Source organism: Leptonychotes weddellii, chromosome 14 (assembly GCF_054177405.1).
Source record: "Leptonychotes weddellii isolate Sample4059 chromosome 14, ASM5417740v2, whole genome shotgun sequence".
Lineage (NCBI taxonomy): Eukaryota > Metazoa > Chordata > Mammalia > Carnivora > Phocidae > Leptonychotes > Leptonychotes weddellii.
In genome coordinates, this window is record NC_138382.1 from 31637696 (window position 1) to 31665460 (window position 27765).

At 39.4% G+C, this 27765-nt stretch overlaps 1 protein-coding gene across 12 annotated transcripts in view; it reads right to left on the reverse strand.

Moving 5' to 3' along the window:
- Positions 1-27765, reverse strand: part of MPDZ (multiple PDZ domain crumbs cell polarity complex component) — a 164863-nt gene that overhangs the window by 20741 nt on the left and 116357 nt on the right. For 8 of the 12 annotated variants that reach the window (XM_081802990.1, XM_081802989.1, XM_081802983.1 and 5 more), the window contains 8 exons: positions 26876-27053; positions 23980-24090; positions 19356-19454; positions 15887-16052; positions 13947-14143; positions 12535-12626; positions 12222-12312; positions 9728-9808 (listed from right to left, as the gene is read on the reverse strand). In XM_081802990.1, coding sequence (XP_081659116.1) covers positions 9728-9808; positions 12222-12312; positions 12535-12626; positions 13947-14143; positions 15887-16052; positions 19356-19454; positions 23980-24090; positions 26876-27053 — 1015 coding nt within the window. The remainder of the gene's footprint in view (positions 1-9727; positions 9809-12221; positions 12313-12534; positions 12627-13946; positions 14144-15886; positions 16053-19355; positions 19455-23979; positions 24091-26875; positions 27054-27765) is intronic. The other 4 variants (XM_081802986.1, XM_081802984.1, XM_081802988.1 and 1 more) reach the window with 2 other exon arrangements.

Sequence of the window (27765 nt, forward strand, 5' to 3'; positions counted from 1 at the left end):
TGGGTGATAGACACTGGGGAGGGTATGTGCTCTGGTAAGCGCTGTGAATTGTGCAAGACTGTTGAATCTCAGATCTGTACCTCTGAAACAAATAATGCAATATATGTTAAGAAAAAATAAAAGAAGAAGAAGGTAGCGGGAGGGGAAGAATGAAGCGGAGGAAATCGGAGGGGTAGACGAACCATGAGAGACAATGGACTCTGAAAAACAAACAGGGTTCTAGAGGGGAGGGGGTGGGAGGATGGGTTAGCCTGGTGGTGGGTATTGAGGAGGGCACATTCTGCATGGAGCACTGGGTGTTATGCACAAACAATGAATCATGGAACACTTCATCTAAAACTAATGATGTAATTTATGGGGATTAACATAAGAATAAAAAAAAAATTAAAAATAAAAAAAATAAATAAAAAATAAAACCTAATCAAAGTATCCTGCTTCCTCTTTTTGGCCTACAGCTAAGAAATAACAACCCAAACTGGCCCCTTCATCCCTCCCTTCTCCCTTAGCAGACAGACTACAATTACTTCTGCCTGCTCCGTCCTTTCTGGGGCTGAATACACAGCGTTGTTTCCCCAGACACTTGTGTTTTGATTTGGTGCAGAGTGAAAACACTCTCAACTCTGAGCCCAAAGACGTGCACTGAAAACCTGCCAAGCCTAGAGAGCTATATATATTTTGTCTATATTTTCCACATTTTCTTTTATCAAGACCAAATGTTCAGTAGTATTGGCTTTTGCGTTTTTTTAATGTTTACATTAATAAAATTAAAATAAGATTTTGAGTATTTTCATTCTGGTTAGAGCTAGCAACCATTTTCATTATAGTTTCTACCCAGGGAAATGTAAAGCAAAAGAGAGAAAAAGGAAATTTTGCCATGGTTTCTATGAAATGTATACATGAGAGCCACACTTGCCATCAGGCTTTTAGGATCATGATTATGACATCAAGGTAAGGCTGCACCATCATTTTAAAGATTATCAACATCGTGGCTTTTCTGAGGTAGATTATTCATGTTTGATGATTTTCAGACTGTCATTATGCATCTCTCTCTACCACACTCTCTTTCTGCAGAATCAGTCACATGTGTAAAGCAGAGAAAACTGCACTTTTAGGGTGAGCAGAGCTCGGTTCTCATTTACTTCCTGTCTAGCTGTAGGAATTTGGATACGCCATATAACATGTCTAAACCTCAATTTTCTTTTTTTTTTTTTTTTAGGATTACTTATTTATTTATTTGACAGCGAGAGATACAGCGAGAGAGGGAACACAAGCAGGGGGAGTGGGAGAGGGAGAAGCAGCCCAACGCTGGGCTCCATCCCAGGACCCTGGGTTCATGACCTGAGCCAAAGGCAGATGCTTAATGACTGAGCCACCCAGGTGCCCCTAAACCTCAATTTTCTTATCTAAAAAAGGAGTAATAATGCAGCTGACCCTTGAACAATGTGGGGGTTGGGATGCTGATCCCCTTCTGCACAGCTGAAAATCCATGCATACCTTCCGACTCCTCAAAAACTGAACTATTTATAGCCTTGACTGAAAGTGTTATCGATAACAAATAGCTGAATAACACTTTTTATATGTTATATGGATTATATACTGTATTCTTCCAGTGAATCTAGAGAAAAGAAAATGTTAAGAAAATCATAAGGAAGAGAAAATACATCTGCAGTCCTATACTGTATTTATCAAAAATTCCCACATAGAAGTGGACCCATGCAGTTCAAACCATGTTGTTCTCGCCCAACCATGAGATTGCTGTGAGGATCAGGTATAATAAGAAAGGGACTGAAAATTTGATGTGCTATATACAGTGTTGTTATTACACATACCTTCCTTCTACTTATTACCCTACAGGATATAATCAAATATACTTCAGATACATTTTCTAAACTTGCCAGGATTTTTACACGCCGAATCCCGATCTAGCTGGTGAAAGAATCAGATTTAACGGACAGAAAGGTGAATGTGCTACCAAAAAGACAAAATCCCAATGCCAAATACATCTAATTTAGCTAAACACTCTATTTGGGATTTTGTACACCAATGGTCTTTCTTATTACCACAAAGAAATATCTGTTTGAACAAGTAATGCTCTACATCTACAATGACTGTATGTATGCAACCCTGAGATTTGGTTCTATCATTGCCTATTCACTTACCTGTAGTCAGGAAAGTACTTTAGTGGTACAGAGGGCATTTACTGGTTGTTTAGTTAACACCATTATCATATTCCTTCATGCAAGCTCACAGATTTTTGTCAGAATATCCAGGCCTCTCCCCCTGCTGCCTCAAACAACATACAGGAGCATGCTCTTGCTCTTGCTCGTTCTCTCTCTGCCTATGTTTTAGGTGGGGATTTTAAAATATGCTCACAGGGGCGCCTGGGTGGCTCAGTTGGTTAAGCGACTGCCTTCGGCTCAGGTCATGATCCTGGAGTCCCTGGATCGAGTCCCGCATCGGGCTCCCTGCTTGGCAGGGAGCCTGCTTCTGCCTCTGACCCTCCCCCCACTCATGTTCTCTCTCTCTCTCACTCTCTCTGTCTCAAATAAATAAATAAAATCTATTAAAAAAAATAAGATAAAATAAAATATGCTCACAAATACCTTAATATTCCTCCCTTCAAGAAGGGGATCCTGAATGTGCACTGGACTTGGGTTACCTGATTGTAAAATACGGAATAAAGCAGGAGGAAGGGTATGCAATTTCACACCTATGTCAAAGGCAGCAGGGCTTCCTCCTCGCTGTCTCTTGGACCAGGCTCCGGGGGAAGCCACGTCCATATATGAGGACATGAAAGCAGCACCACAGAGAGGAAACGGGGCTTCCTATCAGTGGTCATTTAAGTCGACCATCCCGGATGTGGATCTTTTGGCCCTGGTCAAGCATGCACATGACTGCAGCCCTCGCTGGTGCTTTGTTGACTCTACATGGAGTCTGACCAGACCACCCCCTGAGCGGCTCCCAAACCGATGACCCACAAAAACAGAGATAATAAGTGTCTGTTGTTTTAAGGTTTGAAATTTTGGGGGCACCTGGGTGGCTCAGATGGTTAAGATTCTAAGTTGTGTGGCCATTTGTTATGTCACAGTGGACAAATAACTCCAAGGACGGAGTCTGAATGACTTGGCTCAGTAGCACAGTTCTACTCCCACTGCCACAGTCCCAAGTCCCGGAGCAGGCGGGTGAACGGAGCGGGCTCAACTAGCATGCTTTTGGGACTTTTCTCAGAATTACAGGACAGCCACTTTCCCCCCGACCACAGGTGGGAGAAGCAGCACACGACCCTAACTATGGCTGGCAGCCATTCTGAAACTGAGAGGAAGACCAGCCTTGGGATACAGCTGACCACTGATGGCTGTGCAGGGAGAGGAAAAGACCTGGCTCTTGATGACCCTACTGAGCCACAGACCAACCATCCTGGAAGATCACTGCCCAGTAACCTGGGCCCATAAATCCCCTTCTTTCACTAAGCCTATAGGAGGAAGAAGGTTTTTTGTTATTAGCAACAGGCAGGGTCCTACAAGGAGCAATAAGCTACATATCTGTATATATAAAATGCCCCAATCCCACTTAAAATACTACAAAAATAAACACATATAAACACATCTACAGGGTGCCTGGGTGGCTCAGTCGGTTAAGCAACTGCCTTCGGCTAAGGTCATGATCCTGGAGTCCCGGGATCGAGTCCCGCATCGGGCTCCCTGCTCAGCGGGGGGTCTGCTTCCCCTTCTGCCCTCTTCCCTCTCGTGCTCTCTGTCTCTCAAATAAATAAATGAAATCTTAAAAAAAAAAAACAACACATCTACAGACGATCTACTGGTATCAGAAGAGTAGGATGAAATGCGAGTAAGGGTAATAGGGTGTGAGTACAGTTTCCCAGCTGACTGCTTAGCTCTCCACCTCACTGCTACCACAGGACATCCAGTTTGTAACAGAAAAAGGTCTGAGAAACACTGTTCTGAGCCAGTTATTAAAACACCACCATATAGAGAATGTGAAACAAATTAAGGAAACTTATTTATGGAGTAACATTTCTATCATTCAATAGCTAGAAAAGAATGAACAAGAATTAAAAGTGGGACGAAGTAAACCACCATTATTATCAGGAGAGCTATTCTGAAGTTGGAAGATTCCCCAAAAATTCAGAAGAAAACTTCGTTGCTGTTGTTTTTAAGATTTTTATTTATTTATTTGACAGAGACAGAGATAGTGAGAGCAGGAACACAAGCAGGGGGAGTGGGAGAGGGAGAAGCAGACTCCCCGCCAAGCAGGGAACACAATGTGGGGCTCGATCCCAGGACCCTGGGATCATGACCTGAGCTGAAGGCAGCCACTTAACCGACTGAGCCACCCAGGCGCCCCAGAAGAAAACTTCTTAATGCTATTTGGAGACTTTCAACCTATAAAACTGTATGGACATGAAACGTATCTCTGAAAATTGTGTAAGGTTGTTTTGATTTACAGGTACTTTCCTACGATAAAATGTGCTTAAAAACAAATCTTCAATCAATATTATTTTGTCTGATAAACTGAATTAGCATTTCAGTCAGTCACTAAGGGTTCAGATTATACACATTATAAACTTTTTGTTTACACTTCTATTTTCCGACTTAAATAAGGGGATTAAAAAGAAAAAAAGATAATCAGGGTGCCTGGGTGGCTTAGTCGGTTAAGCATCTGACTCTTGATTTCAGCTCAGGTCATGATCTCAGGGTCGTGGAGCCTGCTTAAGACTCTCTCTCTACAGGGGCGCCTGGGTGGCTCAGATGGTTAAGGGTCTGCCTTCAGCGGCTCGGATCATGATCTCCAGGTCCTGGGATGGAGCCCCCATATCCCCATGTCATGGTCCCAGCTCAGTAGGGAGCCTGCTTCTCCCTCTCCCTCTGCCTCTCCCCCTTGCTTGAGCTCTTTCTGTCTCTGTCTCCGTCCCTCTCTCAAATGAATAAATTAAAAAAAAAAAATCTTAAAAAAAAAAAAAAGATTCTCTACCTCTGCCCTGCTCCACCCCCCTTTCACCCTAGCCTTGCACTCTCTCTATCCTAAAAAAAAAAAAAAAAGATAATTGACCTGTCTGGAGAGTTTCTAAGGAGTCAGAACTTAACTACAAATGACCTGTTACTACAATTTCTGTTTTAAGACTGTTAGGAAAACCGTTCTCTCCTTCCTGACACCCCTGTACTTGACATTTTTCCCTTGTGTGCACACAGCATGTAAGCCTTCATCCTTTCCACCCTCCTGCATACTTAGTATGAACTATGCTACCCCATACTATATGAGATAATGGTAGAAAAAATATAACAGCTTCTTCTTTTTCAACATGTTTTCAATATAGATGTATAGAAAATTTACCCACATGAATGTTTATCACAAGAGACATGTTTGAGCCAGGCACAGTTAAATGACAAATAAGTGAAGACATTACTAGTAAGCATTATATAGGCCAGAATATTGAAGGAACATTTCAAAATAAACAGACATGAGATTAAGCTAGATCTTGAGTCATACAGGATTTAGGTAATCTAAAAGAAAGCAGAAGGGTACCCCAAGTTGTATAAGCAAAGGCAAGGAGGGATGAATTCTTTTTTTTTTTTTTAAGATTTTATTTATTTATTCATGAGAGACAGAGAGAGAGAGAGAGGTAGAGGGAGAAGCAGGTTCCCAAGGAGCAGGGAGCCCGATGTGGGACTCGATCCCAGGACCCTGGGATCATGACCTGAGCCGAAGGCAGACGCTTAACCATCTGAGCCACCCAGGTGCCCAAGGAGGGATGAATTCTTAAAATAAATCGCCATGGGCTCTTGATACAAGTCAGTTTGAATGAAGTAGAAGATTCTTATAAGAAACATATAGGTGTTTTGGAACGGTAAATGGGCCCCAGTCGCAAGCTGAAACAAGGAATGGAAAATGGGACTTGGAGCTTTAAGACCAGAGTTTAAGTTCTAACTCTACCATTTTGAGTTATGAGAACTGTTATAAGTGGGGAAAATAAAAGCAATCTCACAGTGTGGCTGAGAAGTAAACAACATAATGCACGTGAGACTTCACCATTAATTTTTTTCAAATAATCATAATCTTTAAAAATACAGGGTGCTATAAATGACAAAGAATTGCGGATGAGGTATGAATGTTAGCAGGCTGGTTGATTCTCCCTTCTTTGCTTTCTTGAGTTTTGTTTGCAGAGTCCACTTATAATGGGGTTTGGAGTGGACAGGCTTATATAGTATGCTGTGTCTTTTAACCTGTCATTTTTTTTTAAGATTTTATTTGACAGAGAAAGAGAGACAGCTGAGAGAGGGAACACAAGCAGGGGCAGAGGGAGAGGGAGAAGCAGGCTCTCCGCCGAGCAGGGAGCCGGATGCAGGGCTCAATCCCAGGACCCTGGGACCATGACCCGAGCCAAAGGCAGACGCTTAAGGACTGAGCCACCCAGGTGCCCCATTAACCTGTCATTTTTAGCAAGGGCCTCCTCAAAGGATGTTTTTAAACACACATTCTGTGGAGCATTCAGAACCTCATGGTTAAAATATTAAGGAAAATAATGACTTGAACAGTGTGAAGCATAGGCCGCTTTCAGACAAACAGGTGAGCGATGGAATGTAGAAAGGGCCCACAACGACCCCCTGACTGAATACAGATGGACGCATCAGGTGACCCACCTCAAAATATCCATAAGCCCTACCTGACCAATGGGCTACTCACAACCAGGCACAATTGCCAAAAAAAGGGAAAATTCCATACCTCTGTGCCTACCTCCTTACCTTCTCCCTTTAAAAACAGCCCCACCCACTGCCTCCTGGCAGATAACCTCTCCTCTGCAGCCCTGGACGCTGCTTGCTTGTGGTGTGTTCAATAAATTTCTATCTCCCTTGTTCTGCCTCAGGTGAATTCTTTCACCTCCTGAGTCACTGGCTTCCACAGGATTGTTGCCCCACATTTGGGGGCTCCCATCCAACTGGGAGAGACACCACACGAAGTGCTTTATACAGATTTTTTCATTTAATCCTTCAAAAATATTTCTAATATAAAGGTTTCATTATTTCCCTATCCTACAGACAAGGAAACTGAGACCCAGAAAAGTTAAGTGGTTCCAAAAGCCCACACTTGAAGTCATAGTTGATTGCTTCTAATGTCAGCTGATTTTAAAAGATTCTTGAATATTCCCCCTTATTCACTTTGGCCTTCATCAATAAAATACATTTCAGTTACCTGAGCTTTAGATTTGCTTGAAACCTATGTATAAATGGAAGCTTTCCGTGAGCAATAAAATTAGAAGTTTCTTCAAGTTCTTGGATTCCCCTACAGCAACTACTTCAGAAAGGGAAGTGCACATAATAGACACCTGCTGATTAAGTCAGCAGGAGGCTAAAGGCAGAGACCAGCTGTAGAATGAAGGGAGCTTGCTCATTAGCTTAAAGAATCCCAACAGTAACCCCTGATACAGGCAGCCCCATTTACAGAAGAGAAGTGGGGACCAATGAGATCAAGTTTCCAAATATTTTATCAGAGGTCACTCAGAAGGGCCTCTGACAGACAAAGCAGGCCTCTGTCCCTGCTCCCCCCACAACCCCCCCACTGCTGAATGCCAGGCCAAGAGACTTGAATTTATCTGTTTGAGAATGGAGGTCCTTGAAAGATTCTGAATAGGGGATTAGGGCGATTAAACATCTACAGAACACCTTAATCAGGTAGCCTAAGACAGGAGGAGACAGCATCACAGAAAACTGGTACCAGAAAGCAGTCAGACATCTCTCTGCCAGCTTATTCTTTCCTAATAATTATAACAATAAAAAAAAACAGGCAGTATTTATATATGAGTCCAAGGTACTGGACTCTTCACACAATATATATTTAATTCTCACTACAAATGTAGGAGATGAGTACTATTATTATCTCCACTTGGTAGAGGGAAAATTGTCCAGATTAAGAACCCTGTCCAAGGTCCCAGCCAGCAGCTTGTAAGAGGCAAAGGAGGGCTCCGACCCAGAAGGTTTGGCTTTGGTCTACAAGCTCAACCACTAGAGTGTTTTGCTCATACTGCATCTGTTTAACAGGGTCATTCTCCCAACATTTCCTGGGCACTCATTATATTCTAGGATGTTCTAAACTCTAGGTAAATAAATTAGGCCAATGCCATGAAAGGCATGTAAAAAAAATGATCTTATTTTGGGCTTTTGTAAAGATAAGCATAAACCTATATATTTTTTTTAAAAAAAACATTTATTATAATGAATCCAGCATACATTTAAATGCTTCATAATTCACAAATTGTAGGGAAATGACTGCACTCTTAAATAAATTCTGATACTTTGGGATTTAGGAGGAAAAGGAAAAATCTGTAATCAACAGGGGAAAAAAGAAGGTATCTTCTCTCTCAAATGGCAACAGAGTGAGGGATCCTGAACTGAAGTGTATGAACTTCTTGGTAGAAAAGGCAAAAAGCTTTAATGACTTCTGTTCTTTTCCTTCTACCTACAACACAAAGTGTGTGCAATAACGACTTCTTTTAAATGTACTGTAAGTAAGACCAGGGCAATCCATTTTGCACACATTTATTGTAAAAACAAAACCAAATCAATAGCATCACAGTCTTTTTTTGCTTAAAAAGTCTGACTGTGTGTCAGGCATTATGCCAACTACTTACAAAGGACTCATTTAATCTTTACAATTAGGTCAAAGGTAATATTATCATCTCTAATTTACTGGTGAAAAAATTGAGGCAAAAGAACATCACATAATGTGTCAGATGTATACCTGAGGAAGCAAGGGCTGGACACAGATTCTGGAGTCAAGGCCTGTAAGCACCATGCTGCACTGTCTCAGAACTGGACAGTGGCCTCTGGCCACTTCTTTCTGCCTGCAGTAAATATACCCCTGCTCCACGCCCACCCCCTGGCTTGCCTTCCTCTTCTCCCTGAGCACTTTGCTGCTCTCTCTGCAAATATTCTTCTTCATCCACCCCTGTCCCTGCCTGCATTTCAGCATGAGCCTGCAGAACCTGAAAGCATTTGTAGGTTTCTGTTCAGCAAACCACCTCTCTAAAGTGGTCATTTGAACCTAAGGTCCAGATCTTTTCAAAAGTAAATACTTCACTGATGCTTATCAGTGAAACTTCTAGCTATTCGAACTTTGAGTTTTATGAAGGACAAAGACTATAATTTGTTTCTTTCTTCTTTTTATTTCCTCTACAGCAGGCCCTTGGTAAATGTATCAAAGGAGTGGGGCGCCTGGGGGGCTCAGCCGGTTAAGCATCTGCCTTCTGCTCAGGTCATGATCTCCAGGGTCCTGGGATCGAGTCCTGCATCCGGCTCCCTGCTCAGCGGGGAGTCTGCTTCTCCCTCAGCCCCTCACCCAACTTTCGTGCTCTCTCACTCTCTCTCTCTCTCTCAAATGGATAAATAAAATCTTTAAAAAAAAAAGAGAAAGACTGCCAAATGTCATACCTTGGGATAATCATAAAGGCAGGAAAAGCTTAGTTCCCGTTAAAGTATCAATTAACACAGTAATTCTCAAGTGTCTGTGTGCATTGGAATCACCTAGAAGGCTTATAAAAATGCAAACTGCGGGTCCACCCCCAGAATTTCTCATTCAATAGGTTTTGGTGGGCCCAAACATCTGCATTTCTAACAAGATCCCAGGTGATGCTGATGCTGCTGGTCTAGAGACCACAATTCTGAGAACCAGCGAATTAGATCACTGGTGTAAAAATCCCAATTCAAGGCAGATTTACCTTGGGAAGCTCCAGATGTTGCACATTTTTAAATGAACAGAGGTCCACAGCTGCATCGGAAGTAGTACCACTTGGCTCAGCCTGACAGAGGGGAAGAAATGGTAAAATGGGCAACTGAGTGTTATGTATTTTTGTTTGCTTAATAAGGGCCACTTTAATCAAAATTATTTCATGTGTTATAATTAACATTTCATGACATTTATGAACATTATACTCTCTTCAAAATACTAATGCGGTATGATTAGACAAAAATTATTTCAGAACACAGAGACACAAAGCGGTTCTCAAGACTTCCTGGATTTATTCTCTAATGAGATCTCATCACAGCCCAGCTACCCGCGGTGAGACTCACTGAAACACAGGACACTAGCGGAGGCACCACCCACTATTCTTCCCTATGTTAGTCATCACAGGAATTTAGGAGCTATTAAATGTTTTACTCTCTCGAAATAAATAAAATCTTAAAAAAGGAAAAAAATATTCCATTTTCTTAAGGGCTTTCTATGTGGTACCATTTGTATGAAAATAAAATTTTCTCCTTTATAATCTTGAAAAGCCACTCAACTCAGTTCACCATTCGAATGATTTCTCAGTTCACCAGAATGAGTGACACTCCTCACGTAGACAGCCCAGTGCTTGCTTACACACTGCTTTAGGGGAGAATGTTTCTGCTTCTACACCTTCTTGCACTGTAATGATATGGCTCCTCTCATTTTAAGCTTTTCATTCTCTATGCCTTTTATTCATCCTTAACAAGGATCTTAGGCTTTGGCACACCAAAAAACTCTATGTTACCCTCTAGCTGTGAGGGAAGCTGTGGAGGCTGTGGAGGCAGGTCCAGCCCCTAGACAGGCCCTTCCAAGGGCAGGAAAGGTGGAGAGGAAGCTTCTGGGACATGGGTCCTCAGCCTGAAGGGTGTGCAGACTCAGATACAGAGGTGAGAGCCAAACCCCTGACACTGGGATCAGCCCCATTCAGATTTCTCACCCAAGTGTCCTGGTCAACTTGAAGCAGCTTAGATGGACACTCTGGGCCTTGTCCCCCCGTCCCCCCCAGCAGGCTACGTGACGGGGCTGATTCACAGCTCTAGTGAATCAGCCCGCTATGGTCATAGGTCATGCTTTCTTTTTTATCCATCATTTGCTTTCTAAAAAAAACACTAGTAATCAGCTGGCTGCCAAGTCCAATGGGCTCTATTCATCTCCTTACTTGACCTCTCCTCGGCATTCAAGATCGTAGAATATACCCTTCTTGAAATGTGCCCTCCTTGGCTGCCAGGCATTGTGCCTGCTTGGTCCTTCCTTGTTACCTCTGACCACTCTTTGTTAGGCTTCTTCCTTGTTGTTATTAAAGAATTCTGACATTGGCCCTCTTCTTTCTAAGTATTCTCTGTACGGAAGAGCCTAAGCTCCCATGGCTAACAAATGACAAATATGCATCTATGGGAATTCGTCTCTAAACTCTAGACCAAATGTCCCAATGTACATCTCTACCACGCTCTTCAACCCGCACTCCACCCTAAAGCTGTTTTCTATTTTTACAAATATCTGCTTTTTAATTTTTTCTATTCTGGTAAAAGTCAGCCATCCACCAAGTCACCACGTCAGGCTTCCGGAAGCTGTCTACATCTTGTCTGTCTCATTCACCAGCCTATTCCCAGCCCAAAAAGCAGTACCTGGCATAGGGCAGATAATAAAAACTTGTCAGGTAAACAGATTCTCAACCACTTGTTGTTTCTCATGGAGTACATTTAGTTAGGGATAAGGTAATGCTAAGTTGGATCCTAAACTTCTGCAACTACTGACTTAATCATTTCTTTCTTTCTTCCTTCTTTATTTTTTTGCATTAGTTCAGGCCCTCAATAACTTTCTCCTGAACTACTCTGATAATTTTCTTACTCCCTTTACCTTAACTTCTCTTCCTTGAAACCTCTGATTTTTCTCTGCACTATTTCCAGAGAAGTGCTTAAAAATACAATTCTTACTCTTTGAGTTCCTTAAGCCTCAAAGACAAAGTCTCCATCACACTTCCCATGATCTGACCCAATCTCCCTTTCTCAGTGACCTTTTCCTCACCAGCTCCCCATTCCCCGCCTCCCCCACTATTCAGTGATGCCCTGCAATTCTTCTTCCCTGTATCTTCCAGAGCCTGCATGCCATCCCTTAGTCCATGCCGTCTGCTTGGAATGTTTTTGCCCCCCGCGTCTTCTACTTCCAACACATACTTCACATGTCACCTCACCTAGGGATTCACTGTCACTATCTCTGCAGAAGGAGACTTAACAACTTTTTCTACCTTCATTATTCCCTATGCAGACTCTTCATGGAAGTGGTGTGGTTATTTACATGAGCGTTTCTTGTACTAGGCTCCTTGGGGGCCAAGACCAGGAGTCATTTATCTTTAATATTCCTGTAAGGGCTCTATAATTGTTCACTGAATTAATACATAGTGTATCAATCAAATCTTCCCAGAGAAACAAACACAAGATACATACCTCCTTATTTTGAGAATTCTCTGAGGTAGAAGGCAAAGGTTCTACTGTATTTCCAGGACATACAGCCATCTGACTCACCGCATCTTTATTTCTAAAAGAAAAAGCAATGACCTATCATAGCATAATGATTCATATTATTTTCATTCTTTTACTTGAAGATTCAGAAGGATTATTAGAGAAAATTCTGCAACCCCAAAGACCTGGGACTATAACACACTCCGACATTTAGAAATGTTTTATTTTCATTTAAAAGAACTCTGAATTGAAAGACTAACAAAAAGTATTTAGTAAACTAAAAAAAGAAAATGCTTACCTGATAAAAATTATTTTTACTTTAGAAGGAGCACATTTAATGATTGAAGAAGCATTCTGATGACTTCTTCCATATAAAATTTGACCATTGATCTGTGAGAAACAAATAGCATTAATTGAGCCTGAAATTTTAGTTTTGCTAATTCTTATCATCCTATCTAGCTAATAAAAAGGTCATTTTTTTCTTCTTTTAAAATATTATATGTATTTTCCTTCCCAGAACATGAACCTGAGATGGTGAATAAAGACAAGCCCGGGATGCCTGGGTGGCTCAGTCATTAAGCGGCTGCCTTCGGCTCAGGTCATGATCCCAGGGTCCTGGGATCGAGCCCCACATCGGGCTCCCTGCTCCGCGGGAGGCCTGCTTCTCCTCTCCCACTCCCCCTGCTTGCGTTCCCTCTCTCGCTGGGTCTCTGTCAAATAAATAAATAAAATCTTTAAAAAAGACAAGCCCATGTTTTAAAGCCAACATTAAAATGATGTGCAGGTGGGTCTGACTCCACAGATGACAGAGGAACCACTTGGACTGACTGTAGAAAAGTAGAGCATAAACTTCCTGGCAGGCACCGGGATTCCAGCGTGTTCTGTACAAAGCAAAGGCTCTCCTGGAGGCACTAATGACCTGCACAGATCAACCTGGGAAGCCCGCTACGGTCATAGGTCTTAGTTAATCTCAAAACTCCGGCCCTGGGACTAGGCCACGGGGAGGAGCACCACAGGTAGATTCGGGATTTGGGAAGCAGAAAGTACCGAAGCAGAATAGTACCTACTGGAAACTGCCAGTCATCTAGTCATTTAGCCATTGCTGACTGAGCTTTCCCAGCCAATGGAGAAACAAGAATGGAAGAAAGAGTTTTAAGGCGATATAAAGGCATGTGGGTCCCAGTCTCCAGAAGGCTAGGACAACCAAAACAAGCAAATGCAATTCTAAACACTCTAAAGTATGGTCCAGAAATTTATTCTGTTTGGACAGCTGAGTTAGTTTTCATTATTTAGCCTTAACCTTGACCCCACTGCACCCCACCCCCATCACTTCTACCATTAGGAATTCAGCTTCCAGAATGTCCAGTGGGTCAATCTCATTACTGAGGAGTGATTGGTCATTTGGCTTTTCAAAACCTACTAAGAAAAATACAGCACACAAAAAAATGTTTTTGAAGTGTGATCTTTATTACTGTCTTGGGGCAAAAATTGTTTCTGGTGCTACCCAGTCACAACCTTTTAATGGAAGTTAATGGGAACATGGACTCTACTTAGCAGAGATTTGGTTTACAGCCAAATTTGCTGCAGTGCATCTATTTTATTAGGCAAGCAATAGTTTTCTCAGTCACCACAGGAGGCCCGGGTGGAAACTGATGATTCCAGTGCACCAATTCAGCAAGAGTAAATTCAGCATCTTTCACAAGAACTTACCTCTAGAAGCTCATCTGCAATCTGCAGTCGACCATCTTTTCCAGCTGCTCCATTTGGATCAATCCCCACTACAAAAACACTCATCCTGGATCGGTCTTTGTTCCCAGCAAGACTTAGACCCAAACCACTACGACCTTTCTCCAACTCAATCATATGTAGCTCTCCTGTTAGGGTTCCGTAACGCTCTCTGATATTTTCTACATAAAACAACAACAACAACAACAACATAACAACAACAAAATTATAGGTATAAAGTTAATTTACAGCCAATGTTTTACTATGGAAGGTTATTTAGCTTCAAAAGGCATTACTTGGACCAAATGTAAATCCTTGGCAGCTACGAAAAGCTAAATAATCTGGCCACCTAGGCATCAAGACTGGTTTCCGGGAGTACCCAAACTCTGAGGAATTTCTTTCCATCCAGAGTACAGAGCGTGGAGGGTCTGACTGATAAGTTCACCTGGGCGATTCACATTAACAAACTCTCCAAAGACTCTGATTAAAATCATTTGCAGAGAAGAACAGAAGCACTCAGAGGATTTATCTTCGTTGATCAGCAGAACTTTTTCTCCCACAGGAAGATTGGCATGCGTGTCACATCGTGTTGGGCAGCTGCGTGGTATGTAGATCCAGAATAAAGGGAATGCGTTTTCCTATTGCACAGAGCCATCAGGCCAGGACAAGTCAATGTCCCTGTCTCAGCTTTAGGACACATTAGATAAGACCATTAATCTCTCCCATCCGACACGTTCAAGAGGTAGAATTTATTCTTGAATCTGAGAGGGCAAGGCTGCATGCAGGTACCCTAGCCCACAGGAGCCAACACTAATTTCCAGCCCCGTGAGTGCACCAGCCTGAAGGCCCAGCCCAGCTGGGCCAGTCAACCACAACACCATGACACCATAATAAACTTTTCCCTTATGGCATTAAGTTTTGGGGTGGCTTGTGACATGACATTCTGTCTCATGTTTTCCTCAGAGTACATTCTGGCCACCTCAATAGATTAGCAATATACTCTTATTTAACTGAAAATCGACTTAGAAAACCGCAAACTTTACAAATCATCTCTTAGAAAATGTTACTATGCAGCTGATGTCTTACATTCTATATTGATTCTTAACTGCACAACTTTATAAACTGTCATTTCCTGATTCCTTCTAGAATCTAGCATTTCACATCCTGTACACTTCCTAAAAGCATATACCATGCTTTCTTAAAGGAAATAATTATACTTTCAAAATGAAACTTTTTAAAGCACTGATATATTGGTAATTTTTCACTAAATTTTTACCATTTCCTTGTAAAAAGGCTTATTTCATTAAAAAAAAGAGACACCCCAATGATCCTAATACCAGCTGCCTTTGAATGCTTCCTGTGCATCAGACATTGTGGTTAGCACTCCTCAGACATTTCAATTTAATGTTAGCAACCTCGGGTAAGGACTGCGTTTTCAAAAGAAGGGTAGCCACCAGGCAAAGACTTAGAAGTAGTTATACAACTTGCCAAACGCTCCAAGTTTTCATCTCAACAATTATTCCATGTTACCACTCTAGTACAGAAAATGCCAGAGGTTCAAGGCAAAATATCACCAGCAGCCAGATTCTACACTGAGGAATCTGAGGTCTGGAGAAGGGCAATGACTTGTTCAGGATCATCAGGTGGCAGATCCTTCTGAGAGAGTGCCCAGCTCTCTTTAATGCTCACACAATGGCAAAGTGGGCTTTAGCAGGAAGGGTCATTTAAGGGAAAGGAAGAACACGATTTCATGCCTTGGGAACATGTGCTGTATTCAGGCAAAACAAACAGTATTTTTTCCAAACAAAACTGCAGTATGTATAACTAAAGCTGAAACATGCTTATCCAACCAGGACATAGGCTTCGAGAAACCCAAAGCTATTCTATGTCTCTTATAACTCAATGCATCACAAAAGACAACTTACTCCAGCTGTAACCAAACTCATCCTCTTTGTCCACATCTTCTGGGATTTTGCTTGCAGAAGACAACTGTGTATGATCACTGCTCATTTCTGCAAATGCTGAAGAAGGGGGCGGAGGCGCATTGCACAATGGAGCCTTTTCCGGCTCTGATTCTGACTGACTGGGTGCCTGTGGGAACAAGAAGAATGCAGTGGATATGTGCAGTCCAAGGAAGAAAAATTTAAGAAATAAAAGTATAATGACAAAAACTGGCTTTAAAATATCTGACACATAAATAATGGAAAAAAAATATATATGTAATGGTAGACAGGATTCAGGTAAAGTTTAAATAATCTAAACAAAATATATGTTCAGAGCATAATTCATTAAACTGTTACTTGGTATTTTAGGCCAATGAATTCTTCAATTTGAAGGCTTAAATGACTTAAGATAGAAAAAATTGTACAAACTCCCCCTTTTGGAAAAAAACTCTCATTCAAAAGTCTTCATAAATACGCAGGGGTCTGGGTAAGATTTTGTGCGTCTAGAAAAGTCTTCCAAGAAACTAGAACAAAATTAACAAATAAGTTAATCAAGCAATTAAAGAAGTTCAGAGGTTGCTGGTCAGACTTTATATATATATATGTGTATATATATATATATATATATGTGGACACACATATATATAAAGAATTCTTCACTGATACCTGAATCTTCTCTCCAAATGACTCCCTTAACAAACCCATGAAAATGAGCATTACACATGCAGGTTCATCAACCAGGGGAGCCAGTTTGTTAGCACAGAGCACACAGACTCAGATCTGAGGAGCTGGTTTTAAGGAACAACACCATTTTTCCCTTGCCAAGATAGCTCGCAAGGTAAATGAGAAAACATGAGAGACCACTGCTACAAACCCAAAGTGTGGCATACTTGCTGTCACTGAGGGCCTATGGGTCCTATTTCAAAAAAAGGACTTGGTATCAAGTTCTTATATTATAATTATCAAATAGAATATTAGTGTTCGAAAGGCCCGTAAGTCACTGAGTTCATTTTATTCACTTTGCAGATGAAAAACGTGAGGCCATGAGAAGATTTTGTTCAAAATCACACTGGTACTAGATTTCTTTTGCCTTAATTCTTAATCCAATGAGCTTTCCATTATGCCATGCCACCTCCTCTAATTTCCATAGTAAGAGAGTACTGAATTCAACAGAGATACCCAATGAAAGTTCTAGCTGTGGTATGAAGCTATCCCTGATACCCTGAAACTACATTTTCCCTATCCTTCTTTACCTTTTAAACATACAAAAATCCCTCTGATATACCTCATTTTGATATACATGTGTGTATGTGGAAAAAGACTGCAATTTAAAAAGACTTCCCGGGGAGCCTGGCTGTCTGCCTTCAGCTGGGGTCATGATCTCAGGGTCCTGGGATCGAGCCCTGCATCGGGCTCTCTGCTCAGCAGGGAGCCTGCTTCTCCCTCTCCCTCTGTTCTCTCAAATAAATAAATAAAATCTTTAAAAGATCAAAAATAAATAAACAAACTTCCTATAGAACACATCAAACGATAATCATGAACAAATATTTAGGAATTATTAATTGGTGTCAAGAATCAGAATACCACAAAATATACCTAATACTAAAACTATAACACTGAATGTGATCTTTCTTTGTTGATTCAGAAACCACTTCAGGATTCTAAGCTGCCCCAAAATGAACCTAATAAACATCAAGTACTGTTTTTCTAGTAAAGTAAAGGAGAGCTGAATGGTAGAGACTTAGAGGCAACAGATTTTCAAGTTACAGAATTACTGTTTTAAAATGTTTGGTTTACACACAACTGGCCATACACACATAAAGTACGAGGGCAAACAAAACCCTGTCATCTTCTCAAATGCTGTGCTATAAAACTCTCAAATCAACAGTGTACAAATGTAATGACCAAAAAACAAGAAACCTCATTTGATCCAATCCAGGTTCATTTAACATACTAAGGTTGGGACAGGGGATAGTATGTAATTTACATTTTTTCTGGTTAAAATAAAAAAAAATACTTCTCTATCGTAACAGAAAATGTTAGCAAGAATAAATTAAGCCCATTTGATTTTTAAAAAGGGGAACAAAATCTGATTTAAACTTCCCATAATTTTAATAAATTTATGGATGCAAATGTAATAGGTCTTGCTTCATAACTTTCCTTAGCTGCCATTTACCTTAAAAAACAAAAACAAAAACAAAACCTTCCCGTCTAAAAAATTGTTCAAGACTTTTCTTAGGCACAACGTTTTCATACTGTGAGTAAACTAAAATGGCATCCTAACATTACTGACTAATCATAAAAAAATACGAGTCTGTACTTACAAAAAGGGGCAATTAGGTGTAAACCTTCATTCTCAATCAGATCATGTAATTAGTTTATTGTTGACACTTCTTAATCAAAAACTAATGATGTACTTATATGTTGGCTAATTGAAAATAAAAAAATTAAAAAATTTTGCCACATAAAAAAATTATTAATGAAAATAGAACTCTTTAACAAAGATCGTTTAGCCTACATCGGCAAAAATATACAAAGTGCACTTGAAATCACTCCATGCCATGTATGCATACAGGTATAACATACACACATAGCACACCATAACACACCTACTTATTCACGAGCATTTCACACTGAGACAAACCTTAAATGGTGTGGGAGCAAAAGGGTTAGTTGGGGAACAACGGAAGGTAACTCTACTTGAATTCTGTAATTCCTATAGTAACAGAAAACATACTCCTTCAGATACAGCATCTTTGGTTATCCATATTACAGTAACATGAAAATCCAATGAATATTCATAAAGTGCTTCCTGAAATTGTTGAAAGCTTTCTTCCTTATCATGATCAAATTATAATATGCAAGTTCTTGTAAGTTTTTGTTTCATTTTGGATTTGAAATTTCATCATTATATGAGAATATCCACGTCTAGGTTTACAAGCATTGAAACAGTTATATATTTCCTGAATCAGGCATTTACATGGACACACTTTATGAACATTCAACACACTCCTTCATATATGCAATTATTTGTGGAGTGATTTACACACAGAAGGGCTTTTAGGACCACTTTGTAGAAGTCTGAGAAGGATTAAACCAATACAAGGCTTCAAATAACTTTCGTGCGAAAGTAGTTCATATATTTGGCAATTAGCAAAAATTTAAATATCAGAAAATTTAACTCACAACAAAACTGAGGAAAGGCATTGGACTCACGATTCTCCCTTACTGTTCAGGAGGGCCATCTAATTTCAGCTATAAAAATGAATATGCTCTGGCAAAAAAAATGTGCTTAAGAAAGGATTTGCATGCCCACTCCAAACACACAGTTTTGTTTTGTTTTGTTTTCTTCCCTGCCCAAATTTAGTAAACAGTGAACTAGGACAAAGGCATAGTAACAAAGAACAAAACATTTGCAAAAGGCAATGGCAAGACAATGGCATTATCCAACCTTGTCAGCGTTGAACGGTAGAGAATCAGCAAATGGGTTAGTGCTGCTGAAGTTGTACTTAGGGTAAAGGTTGTGCGGCAAGGAAGGCAAAGGGGATTTCTAAAAGGAAACATAAGAGGCGCTGAGCGCAAAAGAAATGTATTTAACACAACTCAGTTTTAAGAACAAAGTACTGATTGAAATAACAGTGTGAAACCAGATCCTGTCAGATCTAGAGATTAATAACAACGTCACATTAAACAGTCGTATACCTCTAGTGATCTGCATCTACACCTGAATCTCAATCTGGCCACAAAGGAAATGAGTTTGGGAAACTGATACCAAATTTCTTTTATTTTCACTATCACAGAGAGATGTACATAAATTTTGCCCACTTTATGTATCTATCTATGTTCCACGCATATCAGTAAACAGGTATCAAAATTAAAGCCGTAATTTTTTGGTTTACATTTAAAAGCAAATTATGCTTTTTTTGTAAAATAAAAAGATGGTCTATCTGTTCCAGAATGCAAATTAAACATTTGTCTGCTAGTTCACTGGTAACCTTCATGATTCTTTTATCTTGCTTCCCAGGAAGGAAAATTTTCGTATTTAGGCTAGAGATTAAGGTGGCTTCAAATCAATGGTAGTTTTTCATTAAAAAAAAAAAGAAATCAACAATTTTAAAGAAATGAACCACTGTTCAGTGGGTGTTCTCGATTTCTACCCACTTTTTGTGGAGTAAAAACATTGATTTTTTTTTAATTTACCTATAAAAGTTCCCATATTAGGGGGAATTTATGAGGCTTTGAATATATTAGAAGTCCTGGCTTAGAGTGATTCTCATAGATTTTGTGCTTGCTTGAGATATGCCCTGAGCTAGGACTATTGGAGTTGAATATACATATTAAAGGCAGGATGACTGCCAGATAGACTTTAGCATTTTCATAGTAAAAAAAAAAAAAAAAAAAAGGAAAGTAATTTCCTCAGCACAATAAATTCTTCTTCTTTTCATACCCGCTATCTTTTTCTTTTATTGACTGTATCTTTCAGGGGAAATTGCAGACATTTAAAATTCATTTTGGCTCCAATTAAATGTTTGTGTTACTTCTGTCTATAAAAAAGCCCTACTGGCAAGCATCAAGAGTAGGGAGAGGTTGTCATGTGACACCACCCTGTCTGGGAGAACACTCTGGAAAGACTCCATCCTCCGTACGCCTGCACTAAAGCTTACGCCACATTACCCTTTCAATCTGCTCTTCTTGCAATGTTTTTCCTACAGAGGGAAGACGGGAAAAAGAAATGGGCACAATGACATTTCTGCTCATCTCAACTTTCTCTCTGCTTTTCAGTTTAAATGTCAACTCCTGCTTTACAAAAGAAAAAGACCACAAATGCCAAGGAACACGACCATTTATTAAGGTGGAAAAAATGACTAGGCAGAGATTAAAAACATATTCTAGGCAAAATAACTCAGTGCTATGGAAGGAGAAAATTATTTCCAATCCTCATACATAGAATTTTTAGGCTTTTTATTTCCTTTATAATTCTGTAGAACAATAAAAAAACAGAACCATAATGGCAAGAAATGGAATATTTAGAGAGAGCTCTAGTTTTTTGTTTTGCTTTTTTATTTGTTTCAATTTCCAGCTCTTATAGGATTAGAATTTGGCCCTGATAGCAAAGTATAAAAGTACAGCATGAGCACAGCAAATGAAGTGGTAGATCTATTACTATGAAAAGAATTACAGAAACAGGCCATATTTCTTATTAAAAAATCAGTGATGAAACTCCTGTTTATAGTTCTAAGGGCTGACAGGAATGGAAATATTATTAACTAAGAAGAAGCACAGGGAAGACAAAAACATTCTCTGGCCCATATTAATAGGGCCTACTCTTTGGGAAGACAATGTGGTCCAACTGATGGAATGGTCAGTAATAAATCAGTAAGTATGGAATTTATTACTAAATATTACTATTATTATTATTCTCAGTTCTGCGAAGTTCTGATTCTTGAATAGTCTATGTGCCAAAGAGACTGTCTTTTCAGCCTATCTATGAGATTTTTTTTGAAGTTTTATTGCATCTACAAATAAAACATTTTCCATTGAGAGACTCTTATGTATTTGTGTTTTTTTGTTTTTTTTCATTTAGATTACTGGAGACATGATTATTTCACAAGGAAGTAAATCACTGAAAATCCAGTATATCCCATTTTAAATGCAAAAGTAATTCTGATTTCTCAAAGCTGAATGCATATGCAGAGGAGGAAAAATATCTTTCCTCTATTCATCTTAGGTTCTCAGCTGGATCTCTGTAATAAAAAACAGATTAACAAGAGAAAAGTATATATATGTATTGATTTAATGTTAACTTTTATGTGACACACAGCCTTCAAAAGATAGTGAAGACCTGAAGAAATGGTTAAAGAGGAGTATTTTGACACTAGGTTTGCTGAAGAGTAGGAAAGTCAGGGAAATTTGACAGGACAAAAGAATATGAGCTAAGTGGGGAAACGGGGGAAAACTTAGCAAGGTGTGTTCGTTCAGGTCCCTCCCAGTACCCCTGCATCTCTGAAGGTAAGGATGTTCCTTTCCTCCAGGTACGGGGAAGGCACCTTTCACATGAGGGTTTTTATGACCTGAATCAGAGGAGAAGGGGGAGGTCTGAATCATTCCAGCAGCTGTCTTTTCCTAAATTCCTTCAGCTTAAAATATTCAATATGCCAGTGTGCCCTATTTTGGGGCAGTGTGCCCTGAATCCTGTCACATGTAACTTGACTAAACATGTCACTCTAGGCAAGATTTCTCCTGGAATAATTGCTATAAAATCAAGTGTCATTATACCTCAGACAGTAAAACAGGAATATTTTCCAGGTGTATGAGAAAAATATCTTCCCAGCTCATTAGAAAATGTGACTGGCATTGAAAGAAATGTTTGTAGTTTAAGTTTTTAAAAGTACTATGAAGAATCCTATTCAGCAGTTTACAGTATTGTCCTACATGATATAAAAGTTGGAAATTAAAAATAAAACAAAAGGAATAAAACACACACACAAAAAACTGTTTTAACTTAAACAGCCATTCACCAATACCATCGTGCTGTATCTATGTTTGACACAACAAATGGAAACAAATGTGGAAAGATTTGTAGTTATTTAAACAAACTGAATACCATTTGAAGAGAATGCAGCATGATGCAGCCCGACCATTTGGCAGATTTTCTCATCTGAATGGATAATTATTACCTAACAATAAACAACTGAATGATTAAAAACTGCAGATGTGAAGATAACTGCTTACATTAAGAACTACTAAATTCATTTCTTACAGTAAACCCAGACCACAGCTACACCTGTCTTGACAACAAAAGGAAGGACCAACAGGATAAATTTGGTCACTTTGAATTCCATTGCACAGAAGACTGACAAGTTACTTTTACTGATCTCGGCTACAGAGCTGTTTGCTACTCTTTTTCCATCATTTGAGCACTGATTTCTTATATTCTTAATTTTAAAATGATAAACTACAAAATAATTATGTATTTTAAAGTTTTAGATGGTTCTTTTAATTTCCCTCACATATGCTGACATTTTCCTTTTAAAGACAACCAAACCTCAAAGCTAATGAGCAGCTGTTTCAAAGAGAATCACTATGACAGGGGTTGTTTTGTTTTCACTAAAATCCAGAAGTAGAACCTCTATGAGTTTCAGAACATCTAGGAAGCTCCTAAAATGATACACAAACTTTTCAGTGAACACGTATGTTTCTGAAGAACTTTCCAAGGGGTATGTGGCCCAAATATGCTTAAGAACTGCTGCATATGCAAATAATCTTTTTCACTGAGACATAAAGAAGGAATAGTAAAAAAGTAGTTTTAAACTCTTGGCATAATTTTCATCTTCAGAATCATTAGGGCATATCAAATACACAAAGACTCGCTTAGTATCTTCTCCATCAACAACATTAATTAAATGCATCCACTGTACTTTCTAAAATATTTTTAAAGCCATTTTACCTGTCATGCCTGATGGTAAAATGGGTTAGTAGGTTTCTGTCCACAGGGGGCTATCCAGTGATGAAGAGCTATACAGTGATCATGGCTGGGAAGCAGCAGTTATGAAATCATTCCTATATAAACATACTGCTTAAATTTCCACTATGTAGAATGTTCAGTGGGACAGGTAAATACATTCAAGATGATTCACAGGTGATCATGGGATTGCATACATTGGAAATTCTGTCCAGAGGATATATACATAAGAAAATGTAATCTCTCTGGCTTCTCAGGAACTCAGAGGTCATACACTAGTAAGCTAAGTCATTCTACCACATTCCTCTTAACAACATATATTTTGTGACTATGGTGAATACTAATAATTATCCATCTAGATACCTATGGCCACCAATGGATCCTACTTCTGTATGTTTTTAATAGACTTGAAGTGTTTATTAAACACGGTAGAAGGGATTTCCAGGACAACTCAAAAAAAAACAAAAAACAAAAACCAATATAAAGTTTTAACAAGTCCCCTGAGATTTCAAGACTGGATATCTGCTCCTAGAGACAACTTGGCCCTTGATACATTAGACTCCAAGTTGAACATTGTTTGGATTTGCCTACCTTGCCCTTTTTGTTCGCTTACCCTTGGTCTGTTTATAATGCTCTGTACCATAAAGACTACGGGGTTGCCTGCTTTCCGAATGGCTTCCACAGCTTGCTCATGGCTTGCATCTCTGAGGTCCATTCCATCCACCTGCAATGGAAGGCCTCAGCTTAACATTTCAAGAAGCTATAGAACAACAGAACAATTTGTGGATCTGTAGTTCTGAGGATCCTGGGTGAGGCTCCTGGAAAATCTGTTTCAGAATCAAAAATAATTGAGACTACTTGTGAGATTCCAGAACTTTGCATTTGTCCAGCAGATTGTGGTCCCTTATTTTGGACCCTGATTTCTGGGTCCAAAACCAACTGAAATAATCATCAGCTGACATGAAGGCTCTGCTTCTGCTTTCTTTACACTATCCGTTGTTCCTTCAATAAATCAAAATCATTAAAGAAATAATATAAGGGAACTGCCTCGCATGAAAGTCACTGTACACATTTTCTCCCGATCCATTATAGACTAGTTTGGGAAATGGGTGGGCGATGCTTTGTGTGTTTCTCTCTGTACAGGGAAGCTTGAAGTGAAAAATAAAATTCTGATGTTCAGAAAAATCAGGTTATGGCAAGATTAGTTTTGCAGAAGAATCTTTGTAGTAGACATGATAGGAGCTGGAAGCCAAGAAATTGTGCTTGTTAGTAATTCTTCTATAAACAGCTTGAAAATGAATGTTATTTTGTAACTTTTTATTGACCATGGATTGCCTGGGTGATAATCAGCCCAGCTAACATACTATATGAATAGGAAGGAAAATAGTTTGAAAGGCCAAATGCTAATCCTGCCAGAAAACTATAGGATACTATTATCATTTTATCATTTCCAATTATCACACAATAGGATATATATAACAAAATAGCAAAATCAGAGTAGACACAATTCTGGAAAAGAAAATTAATTATTAGATCTCTGCATAGAACATTATCACCTTTAAAAGAATTACATACATTTAACTGAAAACCTCCCCAGGTTGATACTTGGATAATGTAATATGCATTTCAGTGCATATTAAAAATGGCTTTCATTTTTTTGTAGAATAAAAGTTAGTACTCATGTCTATTATATATTCCATTTGTGGAAACATTTAATAGGACATTAAGTATCTTTGCTCAAGTCCAAAGAACTCTATATACTTAGAATGGAATACCTGGTAGGTCTCGACTAGTCTAGTCTAAATACTTGGCAGACGTAGGTTTCCGAATCCCCAGGATTACAGAGGCCTAAGCTTTCTTACTTACTAGAAAAGTCCCCGTACATAACAGCCCTCAACAAACCACTGCTAAATAGCACAGAGTACTTTGCAACACACACACACACAAAATACCTTTTCAATTTGAAAGGGATGCTTTAACTCCCTCAGTACATTTAAACAACATTTTGGTGCCAACTGTGATCAATCCTTTCCAGATATAATTATAAATATTTCTTACTTTTTCTCCTTAGGTCAAAGGTGCTGATAATTCAACAGTGAATTAGCCATAAAATAAACTGCCCTGTGATAATCTGAAATTGGGAACTTTAGATAGTATCCTAAATAAGAGTTCTTTAAAAAGGGGCTAAGATATCCCCTAATGAAAGGTAAGGATGCAGGAAGAGAGAACAAGCCCATCATTCTTCTTCCAAACGGTTGGAGATAAAAACAAGACAAAACAGACATGACCCTTGTGTCCTCCCAAGCCTCAATCTTCCTCGTCTTCAGCTCTCACAATCAACCAGTAAAGGACTAAATAAATAAATCCTAAAAATGTTCATTTTAAAGTTGTGGTTAAAATGTTGTAGCCTTCTTCTATGAAATTAATGCATTTTAATGGTAAGTTATATGGATTTAGAAAATGAGAGACAATCACTTGTATAAAGTAAATATAATGGTCCTTATAGCAATAAAGTGATTGGTTTCTACTGGGAAGTTGTCTCTTTTACTCTACTCTATAAATCCTGACAACTTAGCAAATCTGGGTCAGGTACCCTCCCTCTACCCTCTTAACTAAAACTACACTTTCCCTGATCAAATAATTTATCACACTGTTCTGAAGTGACTTGATGACTTGTTAAGTCTGTCACACTTGACAGCAAGCATGGTGCTTGTTTCCTGCGGAATGCCCCGAGCATGTCATAGCACCTGGAACGCAACAGGTGCTCCAGGAATATTTGCTGAGCAAATGAGTAGTGACCATGGAGAAAAGTCCATTTAAAATATTATATTTTGATTTGAATTAAGAGATTAGGAACAATTTGACCAAATACTTCTCTTGCACATACCAAAGTTACACATACATGAGTGTGTAAATACACACACACACACACTCCTCAGTGATGAATGGGCACAGCACTGAGAAGAAGGAGGAGGAAAATCTGAGCCTGGATTGTGGGGGTGGGAGCATTTATGTAAAAGATAATCAGGGTAATTAGCATAAAAGATTTACCGTAAAGACTCACTTGGAAAACAATCTTACCCAACAAAGTTAATCTACAATGAAATGATCATGACAAAGCATTTCTTAAAATAAAATCTCACTGGAGAACTTAGATAAGATGTATATATTTTGTGCATGTATACATAATTTCAAACAATTCCATTTTTTCCCCAGGAAATTTGCTTTGTTCTTTCAAATAGAACTTCATTATTTTAACTCAGGGCCAATGTTTTTTAAAACGGTTAGATCTCCAAACATCAGTCTCTGAATCAAGATATATAACCTGTCACCATGCACTAAAGAGAAAAATTATGGATGAAATGGGACATATAAGAAAGAAATGCTTTAACCATAAAACATTTTACTTTCACGTTGGGTCAAGTGACCAGTATAAAGATGATGATTCCCTTAGTAAAGAGGACGGAACAGGTGAAGAACTTAGGCACAGAAAGCTCACTAGAGGGTACCTCTACTATTCTATCTCCAGGTTTCAAGGTTCCATTTCTGCCAGCTGGACTATCTTCAAGAACATGTTTGATGAAAATGCCCCTCATCACTTCACCGTTGCTTAGACGACTCCCCATGCCTCTTCCACCAACAATGCTGATGCCCAAAGATTTGCTTGGTTCTCTCCAAAGTTCAACCCTATAAAGATAAAAAAAAAAATTAAGCTCTTATAAGAAAGCTTAGGCGGGAGAAGCCTCACAATGCTGGGTTTTGCAATGATTTTTGGATAGGACACCAAAGGCAAAATTAAGACAGACAAATTAAACCTCAACAAAATTAAGAGCTTTTTTTTTTTTTTAAAGACTTTATTTATTTGACAGAGAGAGACACAGCGAGAGAGGGAACACAAGCAGGGGGAGGGGGGAGTGAGAAGCAGGCCCCCCGCAGAGCAGGGAGCCCGATGCAGGCTCTATCCCAGGACCCTGGGACCATGACCTGAGCCGAAGGCAGACGCCCAATGACTGAGCCACCCAGGCACCCCAAGAGCTTTTGTTAATCAAAAAATACTATCAATAAAGTAAAAAGGCAACTCACAGAATAGAAGAAAATATTTGCAAATCACTTTCTGCATAAGGGATTAATATCCAGAATATAAAGAGAACACCAAAAACTCAACAATTAAAAAAATAAACAGGGGGGCGGAGCAAGATGGCGGAGGAGTAGGAGACCTGGATTTCGTCTTCTCTCAGGAATTCAGCTGGATAGGGATCAAACCATTCTGAACACCTACAAACCCAACAGGAGATCGAAGAAAGGAATAGCAACAACTCTCTGAACAGAAAAGCGACCACTTCCTGGAAGGTCTTTTCTGATTTGTTTAGAGTATATTTTCTGGGGACGTTGTTACTCT